The sequence below is a fragment of the Notechis scutatus genome, chromosome 6, assembly GCF_049901735.1.
Source record: "Notechis scutatus isolate UNSWTSFEM ecotype Mainland chromosome 6, rNotScu1.2, whole genome shotgun sequence".
Taxonomy (NCBI): Eukaryota; Metazoa; Chordata; class Lepidosauria; order Squamata; family Elapidae; genus Notechis; species Notechis scutatus.
The window spans coordinates 29,279,293-29,303,821 of record NC_142014.1 but is presented as its reverse complement, the minus strand read 5'-3'; the positions used below and the strand labels follow the sequence as shown (position 1 = coordinate 29,303,821).

Genomic DNA, 24,529 nt, shown 5'->3' with positions numbered 1-24,529 from the left:
GCAGCTGCCCCCAAACCTTTTGGGCGCTACAGATCAATTCCGTGGGGAGAAGTTTTTCTGTGGACCAGAGAGGAAGGGGAGGTTTCGTGTGATGCCTGCATCCTGTGGATGGGGCTTTGTGTCAGCTTTGGAAGCCATATTGACACCAGATGCTTCCATGCTGCCACATTCTTGAGCCTGGGAAAATGAGAGGCGGGGAATGTCTTGGAGTGTATGTGGTTAGACATAATAACATTCTTCTTCTAAGTCAAGGTCATGTTATTTCTGCACCTGGGTGAGGGGACATCTCAAGTTGGGACGGATGGTGATTGGGGCATGTGATAAGAGGATTTCTAATTTTTACTTATTGCAAGGAAACCCGGAACTTTCAGATTCGGGATTCCCCAGATGTGCCAGTTTACCATTCAAATAAAATAGAACTTTTGATAGGATGTCTGTCCCAGAGTTATTTGTTGGAGTGGAGGTTTTCTGGAACCCTGATATTTTGCTTGTTTGTGCAGCCCTGTTTCTGGCATGCCGTGGCCCAATGGAGCGATTCAACCGGTTCACACACGCACACACTCTGCATTTCAAAAGGCCCATTTTCAACTCAATTATTTACCTTCCACTGCAGCCCCGGTGACTAAAACAGCTGAGGCATGGCAAAACCACTCTACCACGCGAATCAGCTGTGCTAAAAAAAAGCCCAGGAAATATAGCACAGGAAAGAGCAGTAATGGGTGGGTGGAGCCAAATGCTCACCGAAACTACCAGTTCACCTGAACCAGTCTGTTATAAAAATAATTCAATAAAACAGGAATACAGGCAAACCACCAGCAATAAATCTTACTTTATTTTTTCCCCCAGGCTAATGAAAATTTTATTACGGTATAAGAGAATATCTCAATAATAGCAGCAATAATTCACAATCTGTTATTTATTCTGTGACATGCAAAATCAACTTAAACAAACTCTTACTTTGCCTAACGTTATTCTTTTCTTATTCATCATCTCTCCTTAATTTTTCTGCAGTTTTCTTTTTTAACACATTTTTTTTAAAAAAAAAAAAAAACTTCTTTTTTACTTCCTTTTCCTTGTTCCTTGGCATTTATACTCATCATTTCATTCTCTATTTCTTTCCCGAATTGTTTTCCTTTTCCTATCCATCTTCCTTTCCCTTTCTTTTTCTTTTTTAATTTTAAAACTTTACTGAGATTTGAAACATTAAAATACAAGTAAATCTAAACAAATAACTTTGTACAATTCTCCACCTTCTTTGACAGTAGTAAAAAAATCTTAGTTATATTCATACATTTCCATACATTTCTAATTAATTGTGTACATATACATATTTCTATCTTTTTCTAATCTATACATTTCATATTCCTACTATCTATCCATTGATACCAATTATCCCAAATTGAAAAATATGCCGAGTCTTCCTTATTATTTAATTCTATAGTGAGTTTGTCCATTTCTGCACAATTGAAAAAAAATTGGATTACTAAACAGTCTGTCGGTATAGTGACCATTTTCCAAGACTGAGCAACTGCAATTCTCACTGCTGTGGTGATGTGTAAATTCAAATATTTGCAATAAATCTTACTTTGAGATCAGAGGTTTATTTCATGAGCAATTTGGAACATGAAAAGCCATCATAACATAATAACATTTCAGTAAGATAGTACTTACTAACAACCCATTGCAATGAGGTCCAGAGATAGTAGCTAAGTCCAGTAAGGAATAGCTACCATCGGTGGCCCTGATTTGAGATTTACCCCCTTCTTTTATATCCTTCTTCTTCTGAAGCCCACCTAGTAGCATGTAATCTTACTGGATGTACCTCCTTGACCCCTCATACTGACCATCAATTAACACACACTTGTGGGCATATGCGAACTCACTTGCCACCTGCCACTTTCCGTTCCCCTTTTTCCTCAATGTCCCAGACATTCGTGATCCAAAACAGCTCCTTAGTTTTGATTGTCCAGCAAATTTGTGCTTTTTGCAGAAGTAGCAGATAGCAAACATATTGCTGCACCTGCAAAATCCGCTCAGAAGATTGAAACTATTTCGCCATGCTTGCAAAATCAGTTCAGCTGGCATTATAATATATATAGACTTAATTTGAGGCGTAAAGTTAAGCAGAAGCCTACGCCAACTTTAGGGCCTAGTTGCCCTTTTCTCACAGGTCCGAACCGGTAGAACCCCACCACTGCCATGGCCTGATGTCAGTCCATGGACCAGGGTTTGGGGACCCCTGCTCTAACCTCATGAAGAGGCTGTATAAAATGTTCCAAAGCTACTTATTTATTTTTATTTATTTATTTTTATTTGTCAATTGCTTACACAATAATAGGTATAAGTAAAAATATAGTTATGAATACATGGATACATATAAGAAAAATATAAAAGAAACAATAGGACAGGGACGGTAGACACGTTGGTGCGCTTATGTACACCCCCTACAGACCTCTTAGGAAAGGGGTGAGGTCAATAATAGACAGTCTAAGGTTAAAGTTTTTGGGGTTTGGGGAAAAAAACCACAGAGTCAGGAAGAGTATTCCAGATATTGACCACTCTGTTGCTGAAGTCATATTTCCTGCAATCAAGTTTGGTACAATTAACCTTGAGTTTGTATCTATTGTTTGCTCTTGTGTTGTTATGGCTGAAGCTGAAGTATTCATTGACAGGTAGGACATTGCAATGTATGATTTTATATACTATACTTAGATCGGACCGGGCGGGGTAGTTCTAGGTTTTCTGTCTAGAATTTCAAGTCTGGTGGCATAAGGTATTCTACAATGAGTAGAGGAGTGGAGAATTCTTCTTGTGAAATATTTCTGGACTTTCTCAACTGTGTTAATATCAGATACATAATGTGGGTTCCAGACTGATGAGCTGTATTCGAGTATTGGTCTAGCAAATGTTTTGTATGCTCTAGTTATTACTGTAATATTACCGGAGAAAAAGCTACGTAATATTAGGTTAACAACTCTTAACGCCTTTTTGGCTATGTAGTTACAGTGAGCTCTAGCACTTAGGTCATTTGAGATGAGTACTCCAAGATCCTTGACAGAGTTTGGATCATCAACAACTTGGGGAGGCAGGCAGGCTTAGCACTGCTGGGCAACACATTTCCTGACAAGGGGTGGGATCCTACCGGCATAACAACCGGTTCGGTGAGCGTGCATTTTGCTGCATGCACAGTACTTGCAAAACAACTTCTCCTGCAAGCAATTACCATCTCCTGCTGATGCGTGGCACTCAGCCGTGCCACGCAAAGCAACTAAGAGCCCAGGCGGGTGGGTGGGCCCAACCAAAGAAAAGAAGATCTTCAGAGAGAACTGGTTCGGTGTCAGCTGCTCTTTGGAGCCACTGGTTCTATAGAACCGAGCCGAACCGGTGGAATCCCACCCTGACACTAACATACGAGGCTGTTTGAGGTTGTAGGCATGGATCACTTTGGCTTCATCTTCATCTCCAAAATGGCCATTTTTAGTCCCTCTCTCTGTTTCTCCCCTTTTTGCTTAGAAGAACTGACTGTCTTGGACTGCTTTTTCCTTCGAGCGCGCCAGCTGTTTCTCTACAATATGAAGAAAACAGCTGCAAGTTTTAAAAATGTGATCACCTTTTTTTTTCAAACAGGAATTAATTAGTCAAATGTTTTTCGTATTCTGTCTAATTCTCTCGCAATTTGACAAGGACAGTGTTTGAAAGAAAAGGATTTCAGAGCTCATTTCTTTTTCTGATGGTGGACACATTTCAATAACGAATAAGTCAACCCTGTCATTGTTAGCCATGTTGATGGGAACAAGGAGAGTTATAGATGGTTTCTGCAGTAGGAATGTACATCATCTTACATACCTATACATACCCTAAATCATTTCAGATGAGTGTTTGTCCAGTCTCTTCTTAAAAGCCTCCAGTGATGGAGCACCCACAACTTCTTCTTTTTTTGTAAATTTCTCCTGTAGTTACTGATTGGAGTATGACGCCTTTATATCTTTTCCCTAAAGTTGTAACATTCAATATAATACATAACTTCCATTCGGATTCTGCTTGGTACATTCTTAAAATACACACTGTATTCTTAAAAAAGAAAAAATTATAAATGTATAATATAATGAAAACAACATTCCATTCCAATTCAATTCTATCATTAATATTAATATTCATTAAAGTCTTAACATCTTTAACATTACTTTTCAATTAAATATACTTCTATGGGAACAATTATAAGCTTTCCATAGTTAATTCCCCCTCTTCACTTATATTTTATAAAACATTAACTAATTAAAATGTTCCCGTTCCTTCCTAATTCAATTTTCTCATTTATTTTATTTCACTTATTTTATTCACAAACATTTCACTAAATTACACTAACTATTTTATCCCTCATTTTAATCATACATTGTTTCCAATTTTCTAAAGTTATTTCTATTACTAATATAACAATACAATCTTATGTATCTTTACAGAATCCCTTTTTCAGTTAGATTTTCACCCATTATCTCTAAATAGGTCCTGTTTCTCTATATCTTGCCCGGTCCTTTGTAACTTCTTTTCCGTTCCTTCTTCCCTCTCTTCTTCTCTCTCCCCTTTTACCCCCTTGTCTCTCTACCTCTATTTCTCTCTTCTGTATTCCCCTTTTCTGTTGCTTTCCAGTATTATACTTATTTTTCGAAATATTTTTCTTTTCTTTGGTTGTTTTTTTAAGTCTTAAATTCTCCATTCTCTTTCCCCCTTTCCTTTTTCTTCCCCACATAGAATTACTTGTTCATTAAAGATGGCTTCTTCTTTGTCCCAGTCTTCTTGTTTTGCAGTCTTTTCTTGTTGTTTCTCATAGTTCCAAATCTCCATTTCTAAGAATTGAAAAACGAAGCCAAAAGAACCCTTCCCTTCTTGTGCATCTTCTTTGTACTTTTTAAGTTCCATTTTCAATTCATTCAGAAGTGGTGCCATTGTATAAATTTTTAAACAACCACCCGATTGATTTTAGTCATTCAAATATAATAACCAAAAATCCAAAGATCACCAAATAATCCAAATACACGCAAGCTGTTTCTTTTTTGCCCTTTTTTTTTCACTTTCTCTTCCTGGGGTTACTATTTAGTTGCAAAGTTTCAGTTAAAATGTATCTTTTAGAAGTCTTGTTGAAGTTTTACTTTAGATTCTTTTTAATTCCAGACAATCTCCTCCCTCTTCCAGATCCTGCCCTTATTCTTTTTCTCTCCCTTCCTGCTTATGAAAAAGAAAGTTTTTAATGTCCAGAAATCTTTATTATCCCTTTGGCATTTTGTTTTATTTTCAGCTTAATTGCCTATTGATGTCAAAGTGGACTTTTCCGATTTCTTATTTAAGTCTCTTAGTTGTCAGTATAGGGAAGGAGAGAGAAGAAGAAAAAAGCCAAACCTTTCCCTTTTCATTTTCCTTCGCTGCTTCCGACTCTTCTTTGGGAGCGATGTTATTTTTTGTAAGTTTAAATTCCAGGGTACCTTGGTTGTTGCTTTTACAATTTAACCCGGTCAGCCAAAACTTTCACTTCTTATCTTCCTCCTGCAAATTCTTTTCTGGTCGAGTTCTTCTTTGTGGTGGCCATTTCTGACCGCTGCAACCACCTTCGGGAAAGGGAGTAATGGCCAGCTGAGGAGGAGAGATGCAGCTCTCCTCACCCCTGCTGGCGGTCTCCCCACTCTTCACCACCTCTATGGGGTGGCTTAGCCCCGAGACCAGCCAGCTCGGGGCGCTCCAGCGGCGAGCCCAGACAGAAACTGTGCACGATCGCGGATTTCTGTCTGTCGCCGAAGCCCTTCAAACCAGAAGTCTGAGCACCCACAACTTCTGAAAGTAAGCTGTTCCACTGTTGATTGTGCTCCGTGTTAAGAGGTTTCTCCTTAATTCTTGGGTGGTTCTCTTTGTGATTACTTTCCATCCATTGCTTCTTGTCCTGCCTTAAGGTGCTTGGGAGAAAAAGTTGTCCCTCTCATCTTTTTGGCGGCCCCCCAAATATTGGAACATTGCTATCATCTCTCCCCTCATCCTTCTTTTCACTAGACTACACATACCCAATTCTGGCAACCGTTCTTCATATGTTTTAGCCTCCAGTTCAGTGGTGGGGTTCAAAAAAAATTACTACCAGTTTTGGGGCATGGCTTGGTGGGCGTGATGTGGCTTGGTGGGTGTGGCTTGGTAGGCATGGCAGGGGAAGGATACCATAAAATCCCCATTCCCTCCCCACCCCATTAACCTGCTTTCCAGCTCCATTCTCCTGTGCAGGGCAACCAAAGGAGACCCAGCCGATCAGCTGGGACTCAATGGGATGCAGAGAATAGATGGGGCCAGGGCAAGTCAGAGGTGGTATTGGCCGCTTCTCCGAAATACTCAAAATTTCCACTACCGGTTCTCCAGAACTGGTCAGAACATGCTGAATACCACCTCTGCTCCAGTCCCTTAATCATCTTATAGAGAAGACTTCTGGCTCATGAAACCAGAAGTCCCATGGGGTTACAGAGGCAAGTTATTCCTATGGAGACACACAACCTTTCCCAACCTTTATTTCTGACTCACTGATGTGGACTTTTCATGACAAATGTAGCACAGCACAGTGGTTGAAAACCGTGGCTCTAAAAGATACTGTAGATTGGTAATACAGTATATACCTATGGAGGTCATTAGCTTGGGGAGAGGCCAAGTGTGAACTTAGCTCATGGATTTTAAAGTAGGAATGGAAGTAATCAGTTAGTGTCAAAAGCCGGGAAAATCAAGAGATTCAGGAAGTTCAAATGAATATAAAGATTTATTGCAAATTTAAGCCCTCTTTGAGAATCTGTCGAGGGAAATGAGCAGGAGATAAGAGAGGCATTCAAGGTAGGCCAAACTTAGATCTCTTGTGAGTGTGCAAGAACTCATGACTTATGACGCATTTGACCCCACCCCCAGACTCAGCCTGGTCATCTCTCATACTAGGGAAGAACTCTGAAGATAAGATAATGTCTCTCCCTTCTTTTACAAAACCCACCAGAAAATGACACCTGCTCTTAATTGGAGAAAATATAGCTTTCTTTTTGCATTACCTGCATTTTCCCCATTACTACAAGGCTAAACAAGAAGCTAAACAAGGAGCCTGGAATTAAAAAACAGTGTTGAAATCTGTGTTGCTCTTTTGCTAATCTACTGTATAAAACCCTGGTTGTTCTCCCAAAGACTGGTGTTGAAATGGATAGGCTACGCTTCTTCAGTGTCTCTTTGTTGTTTTTCTTTATGCCTCTGTAAAATGACCAGATCCCATCATATTTTGGTTTGGTTTTGAGCTGCCCAGAGATAATTGGAGTCAGGCAGCACCTAAACTGAATGGATGGATGGATGGATGGATGGATGGATGGATGGATGGATGAGTCAGTGAATGGTTTGAAATCACAAATGCTGTGGAAATGTTGAACAAGGGTAAGGCTGCAGATGTAGATGGTATAACTGGAGAACAAGTATTATATATATCTGTGATGGCAAACCTATGGCATGCGTGCCACAGGTGGCAGGCAGAGCCATATGTGCCGGCATGCGAGCTGCAGGCAAAGTTACCTCACTGTGCAAGTGCACGCGTCACAGCTGATTTTCAGCTGGTTTGAGGCCTTTTTGAGAAAGGCTTCTGCAGGCTTTTGCAGGCTTTGCAGGCCGAAAACTAGGTCCTTTTTGTCACTTCTTGTTTTTCCGAAACTACCAGAAATGATGAAACAGACCTAGTTTTCGGCCTGCAAAGCCTGCAGAAGCCTTCCTCAAGCCTCTGGGAGGCCGAAATAGGCCTCAAACCGACCGAAAATCAGCTGTGAGGCACAGTGCAGGTAAGGGGAAGTGGGGGTGGGGGGTGGGTGGGGATTGCACACGCATGTGTAGGGGGTGTGGGGGGATCGCACATTGCCTTCTGGGTGATGGCATGTGAGTGTGAGCATGCAAGCGTGCACCCAATTTTTGGCACAGGAGCCCAAAAAGATTATCCACCACTGGTATATATAAAATACTTGTTGAAAGAAGTGAAATTGCTCCTGTAAGAGTATACTTCTGTCTACCTTGTTATAGGAATGGGAGAACTGGGTATGTCAAGACGAATATGAAAGTGACTTAAATGTAGTAGGAATGAGTTACGTAAGAAGTAGGGGTAGTAAAGGAAGAAGAAGAAGAATGTGGTGAGAAATAATGAATTGAGCACCAAGTGAACCTGAGCTATGTTTTTACTATATTTTCTTTTTCTTCCCTCCTTCCATGAATTTCACTGGCTTGTTCCTCCTTATTCCTTTTCTGCACTCTTCACAATATAACTTACGCCAAAAGGGAAAAGTTATAGTTATGATCATAGAAAGGAATTTAAAGTTTATTGAAGTTTATTGAATACTGGATTATCTACTATTACTCCTCGGTATGCTGGTGCAGTCTTGGATATTTATAAAGCCCTCTACAGACTTTGTGAGAAATATATTGGGGGTCGGGGAGAAAAACCATTGAATACCACATAAGTAATTTAATTCTACCATGCATTGTATTCTAATGTTTTTTTCCATAGCTCTGCCAAGATTCTGCTTAATTATATAACATTAATGAATACAGACTAGCTTGGCTTATAAAGCAGAATGATGCTCTTGAGATGGGCTCCAAGTCAAACAGACATTTTAAGGTTCAGCTCTTCTCAGAAATGAAGTAGAACCTAATGGGGATTAGCCTGAATCTAAAAAAAAATACTTGAGGGCTTGCTAATTAAGTGGTTTTTTTTTAATAACAAACAGTTGCCTTATTTGCTCTGTCTTCTTTCTGATTACCTTGATACCTTTTCATTTGTAGCAAAGATAAGATAACCTTTATCGTCACTTTTTTTTTTCTGTGAACACACTGGCATGCATTTAGAAATGGAATTCTGATACTCGCTTTCAAAAGAAAATATACACATATATATCCCCATATATATACATATACTATATATGCGTCTGTGCAGGTGTGTTTATGTATATGTGTGTGTGTACACACACACACACACACACACACACACACATAGACACACACACATATATATAAATATATATATATATACACACACATACATATACACATACATACACATATATACATGTACATACATGTGTACATACATATATACATGCGTAAACACACAGAGACAGACAGACAGACAGACAGACACACACACACACACACACATACATATATATACCATATTGTTAACTCTGCAAACTCTTTTTTCCACTATGTATTCAAACCAGACTGTGAGATATATATAATTAAACTATTACAAGGGGCATTTTATTCAGATAGTGCTGGCATGAGATGGACGGTGTCATGGCAGATGTCCCTATTTTATCTTGTCCTCTCTTCGTTCCCTCCTGTCTTCAGCACATTGTTGGAGAATATCTGATATGATGACCTCTTCTGTACTTCCTGCTTTAGGAGCATGCTTTTGTACACTTCTCAATCTCTTGAAAAGAGCAACTGCTCCCTTTCAGACCTCCTAAAATGAATGAAAGCAAAAAGCAAAGAATCAACAGTGTAGGAGAAGGTTAGGCAAAGACTGAAGGTGGAGTCAAGAGAGGAATCAGCCAAGAGTCATTACATCCATCCCTTCTTGTGTTCTGTTGACTCTTATCTAGCACCAATTTAATGTTGACCATTAGTTGACTAAATTATTGTGTGTAGGCATAAAATCAGCTTAACTGGAACTTAATGTGTAGTCCTGATTCTTTGCACCTGACAACAGTGAGGTAGTAGCAAGAAACATGAAAAGTGACACTTCCAACTGGGGGTGTTTATTTATCTGTTGATAGGACTGATTATTTTCATAGGTTCGCAAAGTGAGTTTTTTCTGTTTTCTTTCTGCTTTGGCCCATGACAATCTCAGATAACAGAATAAGTTAAAATGTACAATTTGGGTGTATGATATAATTATCAACTGGAACATTTAAAAGTAACCTTTGTCCTTTCAAATGTTCTTTTCCAAATGCTGTCAGTTTTAATCAAATATGTTTTTCTTTCAGCCTTTAAATAAAGGTTAAATGCAATGCAGTTTCCACTATCTGCTAGTTAATTTTTCCATCAGTTTCATTATTTCTTTCCTTTTAAAGGGGATACCGATAATTTTTGTGACAGTTCTCCCCCAGACATAAAAGGCTGGTTGTAAACCTATTGTAGGATAACCTCAGACATAATGTTAAATTGCTTAGAAGTAGGTTTTTTTTTTGTTAATCTCACAACACATATGTCCACTTTTCCCCCCATTTTATTCATGAGCTGATAGCCCAGCTAACGATTTACAAATTCCAAGGCATGAAATGAGGCCTACACAATTCGAAGCCACTTTCAAGTGTTTTTGCTTGTCAAAAGTTTGGAAGTGGGATATTAGATATTTGTTTTCCACATTCATGTTGGTCATCCATTGCCCTGTTCCTTCAGAATGTTCCAGAATAATTTATACCTGGTTTTGATTAAATTGTTTATTTCTTAATGACCACATAGATATGAGTTTCTTCAGGAAGATCTGTCCTTCATCTGGTCCTTCAGCATGTCTGAAGCTCCATCTATCACCTAGTGTATTTTGTTACTACTTGTTCTGACCTAAGCTTCCCCAACAGCGCGAAGCTGAGTCCTCATCCCGATAAACCCCTTTTATTTAATTTACAGTGAATTCCTCTCCAGCAAAGTCCCAGCCAACAGTCTTTCAAGATAGTTCACAATTAGAAACCTTTATCAGGCTTGGAAATGTGCCAGGCCAATATCTTTCAGACACCACAATACTTAAGAATGCAGGAACAGATCTTCACCCAAAATGAACTAATTGTCTCCTGCAAAACCCCACTCCCCTTTCGTTCCTCTTTTATTCTCTATGGGAGGGTAATTCACCATCCACTTGTGGCTTGCTTACTCCCGAGTCGACCCTTGTTCCTTAGCTGTTCCCTTCATCTGGCAGCTCTGTGCATGCGCACACTGGGAACAGACTCCAGCTGTTCTTCTGCCCCACTGATGTCCAACTCTGAAGGCAGCTGATAACTGTCAGTCGGCCCGGGCCCCATCTCTGCCTCTGATGCAGAGCACTTGTCTGAGCCTTCCCCAGATTCCAGGGCTGGCCCATGTTCCTCCCCAACCTCCTCACTGTTTGAATCTGGCGGGCCACAACACCCTCTTGCTCTTCTCTTCCTTTCCACAATTTAGCCTAATACAGCTTATATTAAAAACAGTAGTGAATATGTTTCAAAATAACAGATAATCAGAGTTGGAAGGGACCTTGTAGGTCATCTAGTCCAACCCCCCGCCCAAGTGGGAGACTCTATACCATTTCTGACAAATGGCAGTCCAATCTCTTCTTGAAAGTCTCAAGTGATGAAGCTCCCACAACTTCCGAGGGCAACTTCTGTTCCATTGGTTGATTGTTCTGTCAGAAAGTTTCTCCTTATTTCCAGGTTGAATCTCTCCTTGTTCAGTTTCCATCCATTATTTTATCCATCTAGAAAAACTTCACTTGTATCTCCAACAGGATGTCAATACCAGCTCAAAAAAAATTATTGCCTAGCGTGGTAATAGTAGCTGATAAAAGTCAACCACATAGGATGTTCTTGCATGTTATACATTATATTAATACACTGCTAAAACTTGTAACTTTTTACATTTCATAATTAAATTGGATTGGATTTTATTACAGCTTTATGGGGGGCGGGCAATTTATCTCATACACAGTGTAAAATAATTATTTTGTTTCTCATATTTTTCTTATTTTTGATATGTGTCTTGAATTGATAAAAGCACTTGTTTTTTTTAAAGTGAATATTTTATACTTTTATTTTTAGAGTTTAGTGCATTCCCACAAACTGAAAATATATTCAGAGAACTCATCATTATATGTATTATGTAGCGGATGGGAATTAGTAATAGAATGCACCTTATTAATTTGTTAGTGCTCTTAGATGATATGTCAAAAAAAAAAAAAAGCAATATTCTGCTTCTTACAATTTCTTTTAATCTTTAACCAGCTCCTGCAACTGTTTGAATTATTTGCCGTATGCTAAGAATGCTTAAGTGGGAAAAAAAAAAAATCTGAATAAAATGAGTGTTGTAAAACCTACTGTGTTGCCAGTTGAAAAATGACAATTCCAGGAATTGATAGTATCTGGATAAATGCTATAAGGACCATCAATCTGTAGACCTGAATGGTCAATTTCCTCTCCCCATACAGATCTTAATCTAATGGGTTGGATCCAAAGATTCCCTTCTTCCAATGGAGGAAGCTTTCCTCTGACAAAGGAAGAGAATGAAGGTAATAAAGCTAAATTAAATATGATAAAGGATATAACTGTCATGGCTCCAGGTGTACAGGTAGTCTTCGACTTACAACAGATCGTTTAGTGACCAAAGTTGCAACGGCACTGAAAAAGGGGACCGATGACCATTTTTCACACTTACAACCACACTTGCAGCATCCCCATCATCACATGACCAAAATTCAGATGTTTGGCAACTGACTCATATTTATGACGGTTGCAGTGTCCCGAGGTCTTGGGATCCCTTTTTTTTTGCAAACCTTCCAACGACAAAATCTGCGGGGAAGCCAGAATCACCAAACAACCGTGTTCCTGACTTAACAACTGGAGTGATTCACTTAACCACGGAGAGCAGAAAGGCCGTAAAATGGGGGGGACTGATTTCACGAATGTCTCACTTAGCAATGAAAATGTTGGGCTCAGTTTGTGGTCGTAAGTCGAAGGACTACCTGTATTCTTTTTTTTTTTTTTTTAGCAGAGTTAGTGCCTGCTTAGAAGACTTGTTTTGATTTTGCTGCTTCCGGTCTATTTCACTGAAATTCTAAAATTCAACCAAGAAAAATTATCAGAGTCCTTATTTTATTGGGACAGCAAACCAAGTTTTAACGTGTTTCCTCGTTTTTCTAAGCTTAGCCTTTAGCCTTAAAGAGCCGTAGTGGCGCCAGTGGTGAGAATGCGGTATTGCAGGCTAACTCTGCTCGCTACCAGCAGTTTGATTCTCACCAGCTCAAGGTTGACTCAGCCTTCCATCCTTCCAAGGTCCTTCCAGATTGTTGGGGGCCACATGCTGACTCTGTAAACTGTGTAGAGAGGGCTGTAAAAGCACTGAGAAGCAGTATATAAGTCTAAGTTGCTATTGCTTTTACTAGTTTATCTAGCAAGCTTTGCTTCCTCAATCCTCTTACCTTGTTTCGCTGAGGGATGTATGTTTCCAAAGAGAATATGCTTCTTTTGCTACTGTTGTTGCTGAGCCTATCAAAAGTTGAACGCATCGTCATTCAATTTATCTGCCAATGACACCATTTTCTCCATTACTCTGTTTAATTCAAACGTTGTCCTCCAGTGTTAAAATAAATTTCTTATTATGATTCATAGAGCTACAGCCTGTGGTTGTTTGGGTTTTTTTTTAATTGTAATCTAGACCCTTTTTTAAACAGTGTCCTATTTGGGGAGGGAAATTAGAAAACCTGAAAAGAACGAGAGAAATTGGAACACAGCCTTAAATTTTCATCCCTAAATGAACTCCTATTTTGCACGGAAGAAAACATTTCGCTTGAAGGACATCTGGAAACTAACTGTTGCAGAAGCTTCTTCTGTTCTGAATGGTGGAGAATAGAAGTGCTAACGACCAGATGGCCGCAAGGAATATAAATCCTTCCATTCTCCACCATCCAGTCAGAACTGAAAAAGCTTCTTGGATGAGAAGCAACACATCTTCAAGGAAAAATAAAGCCCAGTTGCCTTTTTGAAAAAACATATTTAGGAGGCTAACTTTTCCAAACATAATATCTTTCTCCAGTCAATTTCCCCCACATGGCATGGCCGTGCAGTTTTATGATAATGCTCTAACAATCACAGGATGGTCTTTAATTTCTATTCAAGACTGGGTGATGCAGTTTCCTTAACTGGAGGCATTTTATCAGAATATGTGTTGACATCCTTGGACGATGTAGAAGAAGTGAATTCCTTCCTTAGGAAGAGGACAGGATTAGAAATTCTACAATCTCCCTTCCAATTCTTAAAATAGATAAATCTACAATATTCTACCTTCCCTTTTCTCTCTCCTCTTCCTCCTCCACTGCAGAATATAATACAATTCCAACAAAGCAATGGGTTGTAATCAGAGGAGCTGTGAGTAGGCAACTATATACATTTTCTAAATGAATAAATGCATTTGTAAATATACCATTCAGCCATTTCTGTCCCAAAGGAATTCTTTGCCAATAAGGGTGATGTTAAAATGTTTGTTTTTGTTCTTTTCCCCCCCAATTAGTAGTTGAATGTTATTTTATGTGTAATGGCAGGTGTAGCATTTAAAGTGTTTGGTAATCGTGAGTAATACCTTTGAGGGTTTTCTGTTTTGATTTTAATTATTCTAAAGCTTCTCTAAAAACATAGGTAAATTGAAGAAAGTGATAGTTTCTTTTTCTTTTGCCAATTGTGATACAATTGACTAGGTCTAGAGTGATAACCAATTCCCGGAAGAGAATGTAAGCTTAACAGGATAATAGAGTTGGAAGGGACCTTGGAGGTCTTCTAGTCCAACCTTCCTACTGAAGCAGGAAACCCTATAATCCTATCAAACCCTATTATCCAATCTCTTCTTAAAAACCTCCAGTGTTGGAGGACCCACACCTTCTGGAGATGTTCCATTGATAATATATAATTTTATATATAGGCATACTTTTACTTCAAGATATACTTACACACCTTTTCAGTCAAATGGAACATTTTTGGTTGTGACAATTGCTTGGGGCCTGCAAACTGTGGACACAACCTTCTGGCTACATGAATACATGTCAAATCCAACCCAAGAAGGACACAGAACAACCCAGCTAAAGCTCACTTCTTCATCTCCTTAGATCCAGTAGACAGAATCTTGCCAGACTAAACTTTTACCACTCTTATCCCAATAAATACACTCTAAAGAATGGTTATCTTAAATTTCTTCCTTTGTCTCCTCTCCATCTCTGGGCTGGATTGTCTTTTCTCTCCACCCACTCTTATGAATAGGCTCCCTCCTTCCTGGGAAACTGTGGGTTTTTCTGTAGGAAAATATTTCAAGATTCAATCTGGGTCGGTCACTGGAATCAGAGGTTTATTCTTCCAAGCTTTTGGACTCATGCTGGAGTCCATCTTCAGCTAATTTTTCTCTAGCGGAGTGCCCACCACAACACCTCCTCCTCTGTAGGCACCATCCCTCACCATCCCTTTCTGTAGATTTCCTGGCCACAATTCTTCATTATTGTCTTTTTTGGAAAAGTTTTTTCCAACTTCCCAGCTTAAGCTTTTAGAATTCCAAATACAAAGCAGGCCTGTCTCTTTGTAACGATGCATCGTTCTTAGTGTCCTATCAAATTCTGTACCTGTCAACATTGGTGTCCCCCCAGGCAGTGTTCTAGGACCAACTCTTTTTATACTCTACATAATTGACCTTTGTGATCATATCAAGAGCAACTGCATTCTCTTTGCTGATGATGTAAAGCTATTCAACACCACAGACAATACTGCTACCCTTCAAAAAGACCTTGACTATGTATCAGAATGTTCAAACAAATGGCAACTTCAAATCTCAACAAATAAATGCTCTGTCCTACATATTGGCAAAAAAAAATATCAGAAAATAAAATACAGGCTGAATAGTCAAGAACTTGTTGATGATCCAAGCTCTGTAAAGGACCTTGGAATACTCATCTCTAATGATCTAAGTGCTAGAGCTCACTGTAACTACATACCCAAAAAGGCATTAAGAGTTGTTAACCTAATATTACGTAGCTTTTTCTCTGGTAATATTACACTAATAACTAGAGCATACAAAACATTTGCTAGACCAATACTCGAATACAGCTCATCAGTCTGGAACCCACATTACGTATCTGATATTAGCACAGTTGAGAAAATCCAGAAATATTTCACAAGAAGAGTTCTCCACTCCTCTACTCGTTGCAGAATACCTTATGCCACCAGACTTGAAATTCTAGACCTAGAAAACCTAGAACTACCCCGCCTTCGGTCCAATCTAAGTATAGTATATAAAATCATACATTGCTATGTCCTACCTGTCAATGAATACTTCAGCTTCAGCCATAACAACACAAGAGCAAACAATAGATACAAACTCAAGGTTAATCACACCAAACTTGATTGCAGGAAATACAACTTCAGCAACAGAGTGGTCAATGTCTGGAATACTCTTCCTGACTCTGTGGTTTCTTCCCCAAACCCCAAAAACTTTAACCTTAGACTGTCGACTATTGACCTCACCCCTTTCCTAAGAGGTCTGTAGGGGGCGTGCATTAGCACACCAATGTGCCTACCGTCCCTGTCCTATTGTTTCTTTTATTTTTTTATTTTTCTTATATGTATCCATGTATTCATAACTATGTTTTTACTTATACCGATTATCTTGCAAGCAATTGACAAAATAAAAAAATAAAAAAATAAATGAATGAATTCAGATTGGTTCTTGAGTTTTTCCTGTTGGTAAGACTCTTGAAAATAAAGCAGGAAGCTGCATTGCAGACCAGACCATAATGAGATAAATATATCATTGGCCATATTGCTTGAAAAATGAACTATATTTTGTTGGCCAGAGTTCTTTACAAAGGCAAAAGAGATGACATACAATCAGATGCTTATAAATCTTCCACAACTTGCCTTGATTAAAAAAACAAATGCAGACAATTAATTATTTTCTTGTTGGCTGAAGCTAACTCTTGGTCCAGACTTATATCTAAGCATTTTATCATGCTCTTCTACTTCCTTTCATTGCTGAATTAGTTGAGCCTGGCAGATGTCAAGATAAGGTTGTATCTGGCAAGAAGGAAAAACTTTCAAGCCAAATCTTCTGGTGGTTGGTGAAATTTCATTTACCTCTGTCAATGCACGCAGCCGTTTAGAAATAAGTAAAATATTTACTTCTCATCCATCGTGCCATCTGACTTAGAAATGAGTCTTATTACATTCAGTGAGTTCTACTGTCAGGAAAGCAGCCAACAAGACTTACTTACTTATCAAGGAAAATCACCGTACATTTTTTTTTCCAACTGACCTATATGTCAAGAGTTTTTGGCTGCTCTTTCCATCTAAATCAAATTCACAACTTCCTTGGTCCTTGTTTACCAAGTCATTGTTACATTACCAGAGCCCTGGTGGTGCAGTGATTAGAATGCAGTATTACAGGCTGATTTTGCCCACAGCCAAGAGTTCGATTTTGATGGAGCTCAAGGTTGACTCAGTTTCCTGTCCTTCTGAGATCAGTAGAATGAGGACCCAGATTGTTGGGGGCAATGTGTAGCATGGAATGGAGATTGGAGTGGAGTGGAATGGAATGGAATAGAATAGAATAGAATAGAATAGAATAGAATAGAATAGAATAGAATAGAATAGAATAGAATAGAATAGAATAGAATAGAATAGAATAGAATAGAATAGAATAGAATAGAATAGAATAGAATAGAATAGAATAGAATAGAATGAATAGAATAGAATAGAGTAGAGTAGATTAGATTTGAGAAGAATAGAATAGATAGAATAGAATAGAATAGAATAGAATAGAATAGAATGAGAATAGAATTAGAGTGAGTAGAATAGAGAGTAGAGTAGAGAATAGAATAGAATAGAATAGAATAGAATAGATAGAATAGAATTAGAGTAAATTAGAATAGAATTAGAGTAGAATTAGAGTAGAGTGAGTAGAGTAGTGATAGAATGAATAGAATAGAATAGAATAGAATAGAATAGAATAGAATAGAATAGAATAGAATAGAATAGAATTAGAGTATAGAGTGAGTTAGAGTAGAGTAGAAATGAATAGAATAGAATAGAATAGAATAGAATAGAATAGAATAGAATAGAAGTAGAATAGAGTATAATAATAGAATAGAATAGAATAGAATGATAGAATTAGAATAGAATTAGAATAGAGTAGAGCAGAGTAGAATAGAAGGTAGGTAGAATAGAATAGAATAGAATAGAATAGAATAGAATAGAATAGAATAGAATAGAATAGAATAGAATTAGAGTAGAGTAGAATTAGAGTAGAGTAGAGTAGAGTAGAGTAGAGTAGAGTAGAGTAGAGTAGAGTAGAATAGAATAGAATAGAATAGAATAGAATAGAATAGAATAGAATAGACAGTTGGAAAGGATCGTGGAGATCTTCTAGTCCACCCCCTTGCTCAGGCAGGAAACCCAATACTATCTCTAACAGTCAATGGAGATTAGATTCTCAGTCATCCAGTTCATGGTTGTCCCAAAGTTGCTTTTTCAAGAGGCAACTGGATTTTCTTGGTTTTTCTTTGAAGATGTTTCACTTCTCATCCAAGAAGCTTCTTCAGCTTAGAATAGAATAGAATTGTTTATTGGCCAAGTGTGATTGGACACCCAAGGAATTTGTCTTCGGTCTCTCAGTGTACATAAAAGCTATAAGGGATAAATCATCAGGTTCTTGGATGAGAAGCGAAACGTCTTTCAAGAAAGCGACCTCTTGAAAAAGCCCCTTTGGGAGATCTCTAATGGCATACAACATTCACATCTGCCTAGCTCAGATGGAAGAACTCGATAGGTGGATAAAAATGCGAACTCCAGTCTGAACATCTGGCTGACTGTGCGACGAACCATAAAATAATAAGCTGCCATAAGCCATGTTGAACTCTGTCTTGCTGAGATGAGTCATTCTACCAAAGACTTCTCCCTTCACCCTCCCTCTAGGAAAAAAAATAATGATACAGATTTTGTTTCTCAAAGCCCAGAAATACAGAGCAATCCTTGTGAATAGCTGTGCAATCATGCAGGCTATTATTAAAATGATATAATGTCGAGGCTCTTGATAATGCAAGACAAGCCAGGCAAAAATCACAGATATGGTTCTAAATAATAGAGAGCTTGTGTAATTAAGATTCTAATTCCTACCTGAACCCACCTTTTGGTTTACAGTTCATGGCAAAATTTAAAAAAAAAAAAAAACAGATTGGATGCAGACTAAAGAGAGATTCAGCCTGCAACTAAAGAGAAATTTCCTGTCATTGAGAACAATTAATCTGCAGAACAGCTTGCCTGCAGAAGTTGTGGGTGCTCCAACACGGGAGGCTTTAAAGAAGAGATTGGACAGCCATTTGTCTGAAATTGTCTAGGGTTTCCTGCCTGAGCAGGGGGTTGGACTAGAAGACCTTCAAGGTCCCTTCCAACTTTGCTATTCTGTTATGCTGTTATCCTTCCTTCCTTCCTTGCTTCTCCATCACTGGAGGTTTTTAAGAAGAGATTGGACAGCTGTTTATTTGAAATAGTATAGGGTTCCTGCCAGTCTTATGATTTTTTTTCTTCTCTTCTCTTCTCTTCTGCATTGCTCTGCTCTACAGTATTCTGTACTCTCTATTCTCTATTCTACTCTGTTCTACGATATGAGATTGCCAGCTTTTAGTTTGGTTAGGGCTAAGTTTCTAATCTTGTGCCTTAGATACATCATCATCATCATCATCATCATTATTATTATTAGTTCATCCTTAGTGAGATTCACAGCCTTTGGGGCTAGTTGATAGCTTAACAGCTCGAGTCCTAACCAAGGATCTAGGAACTGTTCAGGTAGAGTCGGAGGATATAAGCTGTTCCAAGTAGGCTGTTGTTTTTTTTGTAGAATCAGGGTATTCAAGTCTGATAAATTCAGAATTTCCAAATAGCGAGGCAGCCCTTTAGGTATTGTTCCAAGGGCTCCAGTTACAATTGGGATAACACACAATTTCTTTTTCCAAAGTCGCTCAACTTCAATTTGTAAGTCCTGATACTTTGTGATTTTTTCTTTTATTCATGCATCACCAAGTATTGCAATGTCATTATTATTATTATTATTATTATTATTATTATTATTATTATTATTATTATTATTATTATTATTATTATTATTATTATTTTATCTGCAGTTTCAAGCTCTTGCCAAGTCTTTCCAGTCATTCCATGTTTCTTTCTTTTTATTTATTTAATTCTTTACAAGAAGCTGCAGGGTGATTGTGTTACATCCCAAGGCATGTTTAACGCAAAGGACAGGGTTCTTTTAAATTAAAAGAGGAAGTGAACGTACTGACTAGGAATTAATTCCAGCAGAAAGGTCACAACCCCTATCTGGGAAGGAGTCCCGAAGCTGCCCAATTCCCACATCCATCCACCATTTGAGCCCTGTCAGCTTCTCCAATGACTTCACTCCATTCCCTCCCAGCCTTTCTTCTGGACTCTGACTTTTGTCATGATGGAAAAATGGACCCTTGGCTAGACGAGTCTTTGTACAATCCAGTGACATTTTTCTTATCCTAAAAAAAAAAAAAAAAAAGCATAGAGCCCCTGTGCAATGTTTCCCTCTCCCCTTTCTCTCAATGGAGACCCTTAGTCTTCTTTCATTGCTAGCTTTTACCTCCATGTTCAGAGGGGTGACAATGTAGGAGTGTTGGGATACATAAATGGGTGCCAAAAAGAAAACGGTTGAGAACTATTTTCCTCTTTTAAACAATGTAGGCAGTGGTGGGATTCAACCGGTGTAACAACCGGTCCGGTGAGCGTGCGCATTGTATTTGAAAACAGCAAGAAAACGTATCTTTTGCTACAGCCCCGGAGAATAAAAAAAAACAGGGAAATATAGGACAGGGTAGCGCAGGGGCTGGTGCATATTTTACTCAATCTCGATATGAATCTGGACAGAGGGAGAGGGAGAGAGAGGGAGGGAGGGAGAGGGGAGAGAGAGATGGTGAGATGAAGAATTTGGTACTTCAAATAATCAATGAGAGAAGCAAGCTAGAACAAAGGAGAAATTTCCTGACAGGGAGAACAATCAATCAGTGAAACAATTTGCCTTCTCCTGCTTGAGCAGGGGGGTAGACTAGAAGACCTCCAAGGTCCCTTCCAACTCTGTTATTCTGTTATTTCGAATCTCTGATAAAACGAAAAAGAAAAGCTGATAACACAAATCCAAGCCTCTCTCTTTCTACTGTCCTTACGAAAAGGCTGCAGAGAAAGTAGCGTTGATGTGGCCTACAAAACTCCGGCTGAAGGAAATCAGGGAAAGTGTGTATTTGCGCTACGGAAATTAAGGGCTTTGAATGGAAGTTTTCACTTTCCGCCAACCAGCCGCCCAAGCCTCATTGTGCACTGCCAATGTTCCTCCATTGTTTTTCTGCTTTGAACAACAACAAAACAAGCCTCTTACATAAACCCATTTGCATGCATCTGATGTTCGAGCGAACCCCTTAGTGCCCGATATTATCCATTAACACTCTCTCGCCAAAGCTGTAAAAATAAACATTATCCAAAATCACCATGCTAACAGATGAAAGAAGGGCTCTTCTTCTATCTGTTAGCAGAGTGGTTTTGGATAACATCACAGATGCTCTTCTGTTAAAGCAGAAGCAAAAAAAAAGCAAGAGTCCCATCTTCCCCTCCCTTTTTTTTTCCCCTTTGGATAAAATTTTGCAATTTTCTGCGAGGAAACAATTCCTTACTCCTAAGTAAGATAAACATAAAGGTTCCCCTCGCACATATGTGCTAGTCGTTTCTGGCTCTAGGGGGCGCTGCTCATCTCTGTTACAAAGCCAAAGAGCCAGCGCTGTCCGAAGACGTCTCCGTGGTCATGTGGCCGGCAGGACTAAACGCTTTCAAAGGTGCATGGAACACTGTTACCTTCCCACCAAAGGTATTATTTTTCTACTTCACTATTTTTCTACTTGCATTTTTTACGTGCTTTCGAACTGCTAGGTTGGCAGAAGATGGGACAAGTAGCGGGATCTCACTCCAGTGCTGAGGATTCAAACCGCCGAATTGCCGGCCTTTCTGATCGACAAGCTCAGCGTCTTAGCCACTGAGCCACCTCCTAAGTAGAGAGTTGCTAAACAGCTGCCCTTAATCTGTTGCCTTTTGGGTGGGTTGGGTTCTAACTCCCAAGACTTGTAATCCAGGATGATCCACTCAGATTGGTTTGAAATACGACCTGAGATCATCCAGGTTGAGAAAGGGTTGGTGTGCTGTACGAAAGGGATCTATCGAATGTATTGATCTACATATTTATTACTTGGTCTGCAAAGTCTCGGCCCGACTTTAGGTCAAATTCTCCGAATCTATCATATTAACAAGAGTAACTAACTAACTTCAACTTATGACCAGTAAGTGGTGGAATTCAAAAATGTTTACTACCAGTTCTGTGGGTGTGGTTTGGTGGTGTGGCTTGGCTTGGTGGTCATGGCTTGGCTTGGTGGCATGGCTTGGTAGGCGTGGCAGGGCAAGGATATACTGCAAAATCCCCATTCCTTCCCCAACCCACTAACCTTCTTTCCAGCTCTGTTCTCCTGTGCAGGGCAACAAAAGAAGACCCAGCCGATCAGCTGGGACTCGGGAGGCAGAGAAGTGATGGGGGCAGGGCCAGTCAGAGGTGGCATTTGCCGGTTCTCCGAACTACCCAAAATTTCCACCAACAGTTCTCCAGAGCCGGCTGAATTACCACCTCTGCTTATGACCCAACTGAGCCCAAGGTTTTGTCTGTTGAAGTGTGACATTTGTTAAGTGAGTTTTACCCCGTTTTACTATCTTTCTTGCCACAGCAGTTAAGTGAATCACTTCCGTTGATAAGTGAACAACACCATTGTTAAGTGAGTCTAAATTTGATTTTACTTGCCAGAAGGTCGCAAAAGGGGATCGTGTGACCCCCAGGATGCAGCACCTGTCATAAATATGAAACAGTTGCCAAGCATCTGGATTTTGGTCAGGTGACCACGGGGATGTTGCAATGGTCGTTAAGGGTGAAAAACCAGTCATAAGTCACTTTTTTTCAGGGCCATAGTAACTTTAAATGGTCACTAAATGAACTTTCATAAGTTGAGGATAAACAGAAGTTTATACGGTTTGTTGGACTGGGAAAAATGCCATAATTTTTAAAAATGCTTTATAATAAGTGCTACTACTGGAGGAAAGAAAAGGAAGAAAAATTCCTTCTTCACAGCATTCAGGGGGCATCTTCCCATCTTGAAAATTAGAAACAAGATACACATAGTGTCTTTAGGTGATTTATTTTGGACGTCTGGATTTATTTATCTCTTACATTATATATTATGATTCCACAGGGGCTTCCTACTGTTTCTTTTCCTTGGTGTTTCTTAGTTCACTTTTCTTTCCCCCTTTAGGCTTTATACGGTTTTCATTTACTAGGAGTTAATTAACTATGGTCTAACATAAATAACTATGATTTAAGGAAAGAAGCAGAATGTTTTTTTAAAAAATGATATGGCATTTGTGTAGTTATTTACCAAGCACATCTAAATTATATTAAAATAACCAAAATAGCTTTACGATCCCCAAGGCATGTCCCAACGTTTCAGCACCCCTAATGTTTGGAAATTGAAAGCTGAAAAATTTGACAAGTTTATGAACAATGATTTATCACTGTTGTTGTATGTCTGGACACTGGGAGTTTATGCAGCAAAGACAAATTTCTTGTGTGTTCAATCGCATTTGGTCAATAAAGAATTCTATTCTGTTCTGTTCTATTCTATTCTATTCTATTCTCTATTCATTCCATTCTCCTATTCTACTCTATTCTATTCTATTCTATTCTATTCTATTCTATTCTATTCTCTATTCATTCCATTCTCCTATTCTATTCTATTCTATTCTATTCTATTCTATTCTATTCTCTATTCATTCCATATTCTATTTCTATTCTATTCTATTCTGCTCTACTCTACCCTACTCTACTCTACTCTACTCTACTCTATTTTATCATTATTCTTATTCTACTTTCCACTCCATTTCATTCTATTCCCTGTTCTGTTCCGTTCTGTTCACTTCCTTTTTGTTCCTGTTAAGTTTGGGGAATAATGGAGACCAGACATCTGACCAGTGACTTCAACTCTTTAATAATCGTAAATAGGACAGAACAGAGCAAGGCTATGGGCAACAGCAACCCTTTTATAGGGTTATCTGCTACCTTATTAACCAATGACATGTGCAACAAGTTCAAACTTATAACCAATGAGAAGTGTCAAAATAGTGGCCAATCAGGGACTACTTATGGACCAATCCCTAGTTGTTGTATAAGGGCCAATCAGGTGTGCAGGTTTCCAAACCCTGATTTGCATTTATGCTAGTAACTTTTATTGATTCACAACAGTTCCGTTCCATTCTGTTCCATTCCAATCCATTACATTCTCTGTTCTGTTCCGTTCCAATCCACTCCATTCCATTTCCTGTTCTGTTCTGTTCTGTCCTATCCTACCCTATCCCATCCCATTCCATTCCACTCCACTCCACTCCACTCCACTCCATTCTTTTTGTCTATTCTATTCTATTCTATTCTGTTCAATTCTATTCTCTATTCATTCCATATTCTGTTCTATTCTATTCTGCTCTACTCTACTCTACTGCTCTCTGTTCTACTCTACTCTATTCTATTCTTATTCTATTCTACTCTATTCTCCATTCCATTCCATTCCCTTTTTTATTCTGTTCTGTTCTACTCTAAAGCACTCAGTCTGGAAGCTGAAAAGAAAATCAGA

General features: G+C 38.8%; 1 protein-coding gene across 12 annotated transcripts in view; it reads left to right on the top strand.

Moving 5' to 3' along the window:
* The window catches only part of MAGI2 (membrane associated guanylate kinase, WW and PDZ domain containing 2), a 585,270-nt gene that overhangs the window by 408,679 nt on the left and 152,062 nt on the right, over nt 1-24,529 (top strand). For 9 of the 12 annotated variants that reach the window (XM_087967823.1, XM_087967826.1, XM_087967821.1 and 6 more), the window contains one exon: nt 12,203-12,283. The exons of the other annotated variants lie outside the window; for them this stretch is intronic. In XM_087967823.1, the coding sequence (XP_087823949.1) occupies nt 12,203-12,283 (81 nt within the window). The remainder of the gene's footprint in view (nt 1-12,202; nt 12,284-24,529) is intronic. 12 annotated transcript variants of the gene reach the window in all.